The sequence below is a fragment of the Notothenia coriiceps genome, unplaced genomic scaffold (assembly GCF_000735185.1).
Source record: "Notothenia coriiceps isolate Sejong01 unplaced genomic scaffold, NC01 NC01_scaffold00003732, whole genome shotgun sequence".
In the NCBI taxonomy this organism is placed as follows: Eukaryota; Metazoa; Chordata; class Actinopteri; order Perciformes; family Nototheniidae; genus Notothenia; species Notothenia coriiceps.
Genome location: NW_011336433.1, coordinates 1 through 10,602, shown reverse-complemented (window position 1 = coordinate 10,602; position 10,602 = coordinate 1). Strand labels below are relative to the sequence as shown.

The window sequence follows — 10,602 nt, the reverse complement described above, 5'->3', positions numbered from 1 at the left end:
AAAAGTGGGTCGCGGACCCGTTTCGAGTGGGTCGCAGATGTGTGAGTGAAGAAAAAAAAATTAGAATTTTTTTTTCTTCCTTTTTTTAATTTTTGTGGGGGGGGGAAAGTCAAACTTTTATTTTGAAGGCCCAATTTTCTAACGCTTTGCATGCAGTAGGTGTTGGACTGGAAGTACCGGAGACCATGAACGGTTTTGAAAACTTTTGTCACGTAGTGATCATCTTCTCAATAAAACATCTTTGCTAATGTTTTTCCGAGTCTTCTGGCCTTTGATCAGAATCAAGATTGTTGCCGGAAGTCCCCACGGAGAATAACTTTGCGGTAGAACTATTCGCAATATAAAGTAGGTTGCCTTTAATATGTTTGCGTATGATTTGACAATTTGGTAAACTTGAATTTTTATGAAATGTACTTTATTGATAAATGAAGTGACAACAAAAAATTCAGATACCATAGTTGCTACATGTACTATTTGTTATTGGGTGCCTGATTTATGCAAATTACCATGTGCTTTCACTATCAAACACTTTTGTATTACAATCCCTTTAAAAAAAAAAGAGGGGACATGAGCCCATACAGAAATTTAAATTATTTCAACGGAAAAAATGATCTTCTATTTAAGGTTCAAATTCAGCAGCAGCTTACAACCTTAATAAGCTTGATGGGGTTCATCCCACATTTACAGTGAACATATATATATTCATGAAAGAAAATATTAAGAAGCATTAAAGAGGATTTGGGGATGAATTAGGGGGTTTAAAGGGTTTAAAACACCTACTGTTATTCCACAATTAACCCTTAAAATAATTTACTGATGGCTTTGCTGCCATTTTGCAACTCATACATTACAATAACCTCAAATATCAATCTTAATACAGGCCGTTCCCCAGAAAACTGTACGTGCACAAACTCTGTACATTTGCCTTTTTTTTTTGAGAACTTGTTTGATGAGAACAGGGGATCAGCTAAAGAGTTCTACTTAATTTGCTTTCATCTTAGATTTATGGCTCAAACAATAACAGGCTCAAATGCTTTAAACTCTCAATGTTTTGCTGACAGTTTCCCTGCTTTCAACTCCTCATGTGAGAGTTTAAATACTTTCAGTGCTTACAAACGATCTGACAATTGAACAATACAGGGCATGCACCTGCAACTTCAAATTATTTCAAAAATAACTCTTCATCTCACATTTCAAAGCATGTCAGTGCTTCAACTTCAACTGTCGCTTCAACTCTTTAAGTCCCCAAAAAATGCAGGTCCGAATATGAATATATATAGTTTACCTCATGTAATTTATAACCTGTTTTTACAAGATAATTATGCCATTTTGTAAATACGAAAGGTGCTGGTCACTAACAATTGTGTTATAATGGATCACACTCTGCCCCGATATATATATATATATATATATATATATATATACATGTCAAAGAAAAGGTTGAAACCATAAAATACAAATTGGCAAATTTTTGAAATATTAAAACCTTTCTCTCTCTCGATGCTAGCGAAGTTATAGTCCATTATAGAGTATAAAATATGTACATTTATGTTTTGAACTGTAGCCTTTTGAAGAAAATAGGGGACAGAGTGACTGGTGGGGGGTTTAAGGGAAAGCTTGTGTGCATGCTCTATGAGGCCATAGATATGTAACATTACCTGTGGATCAGGGTCATTTTATCACTCAGCATTCCAGTCATTTCTGTTTGCCATGTATATAAATGTTATGTTCATAAATGTTGTATGTGACGGGACTACGGATGGAAATGAGCTCAAAGCTAAAATCCGGCTCATTTACATTTGAAAGCATTATTTTGTTTAAAATGTTCATTAATGTGCACTGTCCCGGTTCAAATAAACGATTAAATGAAAAAAAATGTTGGCTTCATGTGCCACTGAGCAACTTCAATAAATAGGAGCCCACCTGTGTTGCCAAATTGTTTATGTAGTTCAAAAAGGAAACCTTGTGGGTAAAAGTGCCAATTGCAATGCTTTGAGTTCTGTATTGTACATTCAGTGTTGCCGTACTATTATGCGAAAGTCTTACATGTATTCAGACGCACGTTTCCACTTCTCATTGTTGTCTAAGAACACATATGCCTGTTAGAATGTCCATGCTCTGTTGTTTCAGTATTGTTATAAAGAGTATGTGTGAGGACTACATTGATGAATAATGGAAATCGATGAATGCTAGTGCATCAATTTAAGTTCCCATGTGTGATAGCATGAAGCTAAACCATCGTTAATGTTGTGGTTGTGAGCATACGTGGGAAGTGTATGATATGTTGAATGATTTCTATGTACTAAATTAATGAACATTTGTGTGTTCAGTTTTACAGTGCTCTCTGAGCTTTGAACGGAAGACCTGAAGCAGAATTCTTCTTTGGAACCGGTTTTCTGTCTGCCCAGCTACGGTTGCGGGGGCTGAATATCACCATCATGAAGGTCTGAAGCTCCCTAATTCAAACGTTAAAGCTCCGTTTTTCCAACAAAACTCGAGAATGATTAACAGCACCTTCCTGTCTTTGTGCCCAGTTCAAGAAGTAAATACAGTAAGTACATATTTCACGACATGTTCCTTTAAATTAAACCTAAACCATTACTCAGACTCCTACCTGGGTAATTGTGGACCAGTGTTGGGGAAACCCCTCTGTAGGAGCCCCCTGCGCTCTCACACATTGCCAGGTAGGGCGGGTAGGAGGAGTGTTGGTACTGGATGTAGGGCTGCTGGGGGGCCATGGGAGGGGACACCGCCAATCGAACACTCGGGGACTCCTCTGCCAGCCCTCCTATTGGTTCCTGGCCTTGATCATCTAGCCCATCCAGCCTGTCTGAATCCTCCACGTCGATGGCGGGCGGGAGATCATGGACCCTGGCTTTCTTAGCATCTACGCCAACACCTCTTTCTCCTGAGGTCATCTTGGCACCAGCAGGCTCCACAGAAGAGCCCCACTCTTTTGCCCTGTCTGCTTCACCTTCCTCGGCCTCCTCCGCATGTTGTAGCTCTGAGTATTTGCTATGAGCAAGGCAATGAGCCCAGGCCTGGCTGTCTGAGGGCTAAATCGATGGGGACAAGTATTGGTGGTAGTTGCAGTGTTTCCCCTATAATTTTTAGCCAACAGTGGTGGGTGGGAGTCATTTTTGGTTCACTTCAACTTCTGTCCACGTCTCTGTCCCAGTTTTTGCTAAGATGACTAGTTTCAGAGCTCAATCTGAGGCATATTTCACAAGTCTTAACATTACCTTTTGACTTTTTTGGAGGCTAATTTATGACTTTCATTTGTGCATTTCTTTTTTAACAGGGTTTGGAGAAATTCTTGCTGCGGTGGCCCACCGCTGCTGAATGACTATAGAGGAAACACTGTGTATTTGAGTGAACAGAACCATAGACAGACCATCTATCACTGGCTCTGGGTGTGATGTTGATGAAGGATGACGACGTTTCAACAGCAGGCGGCCATTCACAGGTGGAATGTGAGGAGTGTGGCGTCCCTCTCAATGACAAGAATCAAGACACTTCTCACACATGATCAACTGCTAGGCCAAGCTGAAGGAAAAAACAACCTCCCAGACACAGCTTTCATTCGATTCATACAACCTTTTTACATACCCAGCAGTACTAGAGTTAGTGGTTAAATGCATTGTGAGATGACATGGTCAAAAATCTGTACAAGCATTCTATAAAAGCAGCTCATACCAAAAACCAACACTTATGTATTAAAATGATTTTGTTCTTTTAAGTGTTTATGTTTTATGTACAGCTAAAGTTGGATTACACATTCCCCTCATTAGTGCTACACATTTAAAACATTTGCATCCATCAAACCACATCATTTTGATTTCAACCAAAATGACTACGGAAGTATGTCAATGGACAGCTACAGCACCACAGAAGCCAAATGGTCTTTGTTATTAGCACCTATTGGTTTAGCTGTACACAATGTGTGGTTAATCTCTTTGTGACACGCAACAACAGTCATTAAAGCACACCAACAACACCATCAGCGGCGGCGGCAGGTTATAGACAGAGGGAGAAACTTACACTGGAATAGGAAACATTTGAGTCCAGATCTGTCTGACTGTTTGGGTTGTGGACTGATGAAGAAGAGGAAGAGGAATGTGACTTGATGTCATCACAGTCTTTCATCAAGACCTGGTGCTGGTCCACCATGCCACCGTGCACTACCTTCACGCCGTGACTCTGTCCCCTTTCTCCCCTCTCACTCATCTCCACGTAGGACAGGACAGGTTTGGGACAGCAACCTTTAAGGCCATCTGGACCTTTGCTTACCATGGGTCCACCAGCTAAACCCCCAACCAAATATTTTTCATCCTCACTGTCTCTCAACCCCTGCCCTCTCTCGCCCCTCTGCTTGGCACTGTGCGTCTGGTCACAGCACTTTGATGCCAGCAACATTTTCTGGTCCATGTACAGTCCTCTGGAATACTGGCCATAGTATAACGACTGGGCCAATGCAGTTTGTGTCTGACTCATAGCCAGCTGGAGCTGAGACTGAGGTGGCCCGTCACCTTTTTTTGAGTCTGAGAACTCGTGGGAGAGGCATTTGTCGTCATCTTTCACCTCTTCCTTTCTGTCTTTGCCTTTGCCGTCAAGTCCAGCGCTTTTGTGGAAAGGAACGGTGCTGCTATTTTGCCTGTCAGACTGCATGTACCCCTGTAGATAGTATGGGTCGTAGCTGTGGTAGTACGGGGATTGGGGGTCTTTTGATGGTGGGGCAGATGCTGTGGGTGGGGTTTTACCAGAGTTGCCATGGCTACTGTTAGAGCTCACCTCTGAAGAGGCCGAGGAGGCAGACTTGGACCGCATTCCATCCGAACGACATTCGGAAGATCCTCCATCATCCCCGGCATCTGAGATGTCAGAGTAGGCTGGGCTGTTGTTCTTGCTGTCTGTTGCAAGGCAAACACCACTGGAGTCAATCCGTGATGAACCACCAATGGACGGACTGGGGGCGTTGTCAGTGAAGGTGTATACCTTGTCAGCCTCAGCTCGGATACTGGCCATCCTGCTCTCCTGGCTCTCTGTGAGCCCGTTGATTACATCCTGCTTACTGAGGTGCTCCTTTAGAAGGCTTCCAGAAATTTCCTTGACACCCATTTTGGAACCTCCAGTAACACCATCTTCTATTTTGATTGCACTGCTGTCAGCATTAGGTGTCCTGGTGTGCGCATCTTTGTTATGTTTGTCCTTCAGTCTCCGTTTCTCTTTCTTCCTGGTCTCTTTGCTGCAGGTAACCAGAGTTGCTTTGACAAGGCTCGGTTCCACAACAATGCTCAGCTTTGGTTTGATGGGTTTCAGGGGAAGGTTTTTACTGGTGAGGCCTATGGCTGCCATAGGTGAGGACTGCTGTGAGTTGGCAGTATCTGCTGTGCTGGTCGGATAAGCTGTATTGGGTATTGCTACCAGCTTGGGAGGAGCAGGGGCCGGTGCGATAGGTCGGTTGGTCCGTGACTTGGACAGTTTCTCTACCTTGCCGTTGGCCTTTTTGCCTTTGTCGCATGTACCTCCCTTTTTGTCAATCAAGCCTTCAGCTTCCAGCTTGGGCATCTCGACCATGGAGTTCCTGTCTGGGACCATGCAGTTCTCCAAAACCACGGTCATGTTGGAGATGATAGGCAGATTGCTAAGGTCATCAATCAGACCATCTTTTAGCAGAGAGGTTCTTCTGGTCTTGGGGTTGGCTGAGGGGCTGTGGTCAGTACTGAGGAGTAGTCTTCTGTTCTTAGGAGACCCCACTGTGGTCACTTTATATAGAGGGGCAGGTTTCTTAGAGGAGCTGATGGCATTAGTGCTGGTTGTCTCTGAGAGGTCATATGTCATGTTGATTGTGTCCTCACAGTCTGATAGTCGTTCCTCACTCTCTCCATCCTTCATTGGCTCCAGCTGAGGCTTCCTCTGCTCCTCAGCCTCAAGGTGTGCATGTGTCTGGTGGTAGCGAAGGCCGTTGATGTGCTTGTAGCGTTTAGTGCAGTTCGGGTGCGGGCAGTCAATGAGAATAGGCGGGGGAGGTGGTGAAGAGGCACAACCCCCTCCAGGGTCCATGAAAGAGGGGTCAGATTTGCCCTGCGGCGTGGAGGGGGCGCTGCGGCATTTGGCTCGGATTCTCTTTCCATTCCCATTTTTGATGTCGTCAGAGGAGACCAGACTGAGGTCTAGGTCAGCCGGTGGTTTATTCTTGCGCTTCCCGGAGGAGAGACAGGAGGTGCTGTTGGTGGGTTTTACCTCATCCACAGTGAAGAAAGAAGCAGGCGTTCGGCAGTTGCTGTTGATGAGGTTTAGGCTTCCTCTCCGTCCTTTGCTGTGGATGGGTACAGTGGTTCCAGACACACCACCTCCACGGCTTCTGTGCTGTGACAGACCCCTGACTTTGGCAGCAGGGGATGGCTCAATGCAGGGCCTCTCGGCCATGGCCATTCGCATCCGTTTCCCCCGACCACGCCCACCTGGCAGCTCAGGGTCACTGGATGGAGACTCGCAAAACCTGGACAGAGAAAGTGAAAAACAAGGGATTGGGATGAAAATTCCTCACAACAATAGAGGTGGATTGTATTAGGTTGTGTCCTGTTGTGCAGAGTATTGATAAAATATGTATTAACAAGTTGCTGGAAGTTAATTGAGGGGGCACAGACTGTGAAATAAGACAACCAAGACAGTTTTTTGTGGACCATCTGGGTCAGAAAACATTGGATTTAACAAGCCATTCAGATTTGGATACACTTGCAGGCTTTTTACAATAAACCATCCCCATCTGAGTATTTCCAATGGCTTAAGATATACCTTTACAAAGGTGTGCCACATTTTTGTCTTGCAAGCCAATCAAAACAGTCACCACCATATTGGCCATTTACAAGCTCTACTGATCCAGTCTAACGGATGACTACAATTTCACAAAAAATAATGGATCAATGGCATTCAAGCATATCATGTTATCATTAAGCTTTTAAATTATAATAAATAAACTGACGAACACATCAAACCACCAAACAGAAAAAAAAGGGAACAACTTGTTCATATTATCACCGAAATTGGATTTGAAAAAAAAACTTGGAATATAACAGATTATCTTTCAGGGCTCATGTGGACCACTTTACCACAGACGTCTAGGATAAAAATCTATTTGAGTTTTTGTGCAAAGCCTGTTTCTGTTTTGATAACATAAAAAAAACGGTGTACAATCCACAGTATTTGATATTGAAACATTTTGTATTCACATGCCGTCCTTTCTACTTTGAAGTCTTTTGATGCTGTTTACTCGAGCCTCTCACATCTTAACACTGAAGATTTTTCTTCACACATTGTTATGTATATCAACATCAACGTCAGCTGGGATGAGGAAAAGGCATTCCTGTACATTTATTGACTGAGTAAGACTCTATTTTTCAAGCTAGACCCTGAACCTTGCATATGTGCTATCCTTTAAGTGCATAAATTATGACACTACATTGCAGGACTCAATGAATATATTCTAACCTTGGAAAGACTGTTTTGGGTGTTAATCATGTTATTAATGGAACAGACTGCAAAGTAGGTTGAGATTAGCCTCTCTTGTCCCCCCTCTGTGATTTTAAAGCGATGATATCTCACATGTCTTATGATGTTTGTAATTGCTTTTTTACATCAGTGTGTCCCTGAATGTCACTGAAGCTGTGAGGGTGTCCGACTGAAATTTTATGGGCTTATTTTGGCATTTCAAGGTTATTTGTTGCTTTTATGTCTCTATTTAATATGTGTTTGACCTATTCCAGATGACCACCTTCAATTCAACTTCTAAAGTTACACATTTTGAGCTCATTTATATATAATTTATTTCAACATAGACGTTTTTTATACTGATTTAGTCATATTTTGTGCTTTGCATCATTTGATCGCTTGGTTCCATTCATTGACTGCTGAATCAACGAAGAGGAAGCAATTTGTTCCATTAAATTATGTAATAAAACAGCATTCAGTCTCCTCTTATAGACATCAGCGGTGACCAAATGAAAAAGGCAATTTATTCCCTCGTATCTGAGATTAAGCCGTAATTGCCATGACAACAATAATTTTCACATAGTGAGGAGCAATATTTGAAAGATTTCAGCCATGCGAGGTGAGACTTTCATATTTTCAACTCAGCAATTACAAACAAAAACTCAATTTGTAAAACGTTTGTGATGGAGAGTATTTATATTATAGCTCATCATTAAACAGAACAAAACACACATTTCAAAAGCATTAAAGAAATAATGCTTAAAAACACAAAATAAATGCTCTTTTCAGTTAATCAAATAGCATCAATAACAAAAACAAGGCAATATGAATAACAATGAAATGTGAACAACTGTGATAAATAGACAAACTGGGACATAAAGCAAGTGAATTTCAGAATGATTATAAAAGACATGTCCTTAAAATGTGTTTACAATTAGAATCAGAATTGGTTACAGATATCATTTTAGTCCCAGGTGCCTAGTCGCCTCATCATGCAGCTTTGTTGTTGGTGTTACCTTGTAACAATGTGACAAGCCAATCACAATCAAAAACAAAGTGCTGTTTGTGCTGTTATTTTTTAGTTCTTAAGAGTACAAACTCAACAAACTTGAACTAGAACATGAGTGCAATAGGCTGCCAAGGAAGCAGTGATTACCATATTGATACTTTTGCCAAAATCATGATCTTTGCCTAACCTGAATTTTTTTTCTTTGTTTTAGATAAAATACTGATAGAAACAAAAAAATTAGCCCTAGGAGCATTGATTTTATTTTGATCGAACGCTGGGAAAAGTCTTTGCCCAGCGTGATGCCAACACTTTTCTGCCAGAAAAAGACGCCATGTGGATACAGGGCCTAGAGAAACATAGAGGCGAAAAAAGACAGTAAAATAAAGGGTAGTATCACCTTGGAGGAGCCCAGTCGTGTTTGGTGCAGTCCAACAGAGTTCCCACGTAGGTTCTCTTCCTCCACGTCACATTCACGACCAGCACACCTATCAATCAAACGGGACAAAGACCGAAGTTAAGTAATGGATCTACTGGGAGCACAACAGTCTTTGGTATAGAGTGATGAGAGATTTTTTAGGACGACACGGAAGTCCTTTGACCAAAAAGGTCTGTGGCAAATGCATTGATGATACTTACACATTGTGTTCAGAAGGTTAACCTCAACATGTTAACACCAATAGTTTAAGCTTAAATGCAATCACCAGAATTAAACAGCTAATGTAAGGCACAAGATACATAAGAGTCGCAGACTTAATTTCACAACCGCTAAGCTGAAGGCGGCTAATGGTTGGCTTGATGATGTTTAGTGGTCTCACTTAGCTACTTGTAAACAACCACTGTTTATATGGCACACATTAGCTACAAACATTCACCATTGGGGTGTTTACGGACGTTTTTCTGTTGTAGAACAAAGAGTAACAATCTTGTAAGCTTCTGTTAACCACACACCTTATTTCAGTCCTCTAAACGTATTAAAAAAAAATTAAAATCAAGACAGGTGAACCCAGAAGTGCTTAAATATTGTGTCAGTTCCGGGCAAAAAGCATAATAGGGCCCCTTTAAAATGGGATCTCTTATCTATCGGAATACAAAACCAAAAATGTGACTTTTACTGGATTAAACAGTGATACAGGTGTTCAAAGGTTGATTGGTTTGCAGAAACAAAAGATAACATATCAAACCCTGTCTGAATCTCTGAAAGGAAGTTTTTACCTTTAGTTCACCTTTTCAGACAATCTGAGGCAACCTTTCTTTGTTGCACGTATAACCCTCCAAAGCTCTGCAGAAATACACTTTGTTCTCTCTCAAATCGATTGAGGAATCTATTGAAACACTGATAAAAGACAAATATGAACAGGGTGGAAATAAAAAGCGGGAAGGAGTGAGTTCACGGTTAGAAAATGCTCAAGTTGTCCTCCAAAGTGTTTGTCGCAGCCTCGGTGATATGACTCAAATTGATATCGGACAGCTATCTCAGAAGAAATAAATACAGTTGTCTGTTCCTGTCATGTTTTTGATTGAAAGGTAAATCAAGTCTTTGAGGTTTAAACTCTAAACTGAGGTTTGACATTTCACACATTTGAAATAAACGTCACTCTCTATCTCTCTTTTTCTTTCACACTCTCAGACTGACATTTGAAAGCTATCAACCCCAGTTTTGTGATGCGACAGCAGCAACGCAGAGCAAATCAAATCCTGGATGCATTACAGATTTAAAACTAGGTTTGACTGCCATACACAACTCGTCGTTCTTTAATTAGACCCGATGCCCGCCGCCATCACCAAACACTCTCCCAGAGTAGGTCGCTCAGTTTAACAAATAGTGGATGGTGAAAAACGTTAGCTTCGAGGCGAGTTAACTGGATGGTAAAACACTCTCTCGTTTCCCAGTTTTAGGACTGCTCCACTCTATTATGACGAAGCATGTTTTGCCCAAGTAACATGAATCCGTAAGATTACCATTTTGTGCAGGTGTTTAATAGATTGAGATTTATTTTTTTATCGTTGTTATTTAATTTATTGCTGTCACCTAGACAGACAGACAGGCAGACAGACGGAGTTAATAACATTCCGATTAGCACTTGCAGACTCTGGTCTGGAAA

At 41.5% G+C, this 10,602-nt stretch overlaps 1 protein-coding gene across 1 annotated transcript; it reads right to left on the bottom strand.

The window, feature by feature from the left end:
- Positions 1-2,614: 2,614 nt before the first annotated feature.
- znf608 (zinc finger protein 608) lies at positions 2,615-8,989 on the bottom strand (the record flags this gene model as incomplete). Its single annotated transcript, XM_010766835.1, has 3 exons — positions 2,615-3,056; positions 4,042-6,502; positions 8,898-8,989. Coding segments are annotated over 3 exons (2,995 nt in total), but the record flags the coding sequence as incomplete, so codon positions are not given.
- Between the last annotated feature and the right edge of the window lie 1,613 nt (positions 8,990-10,602).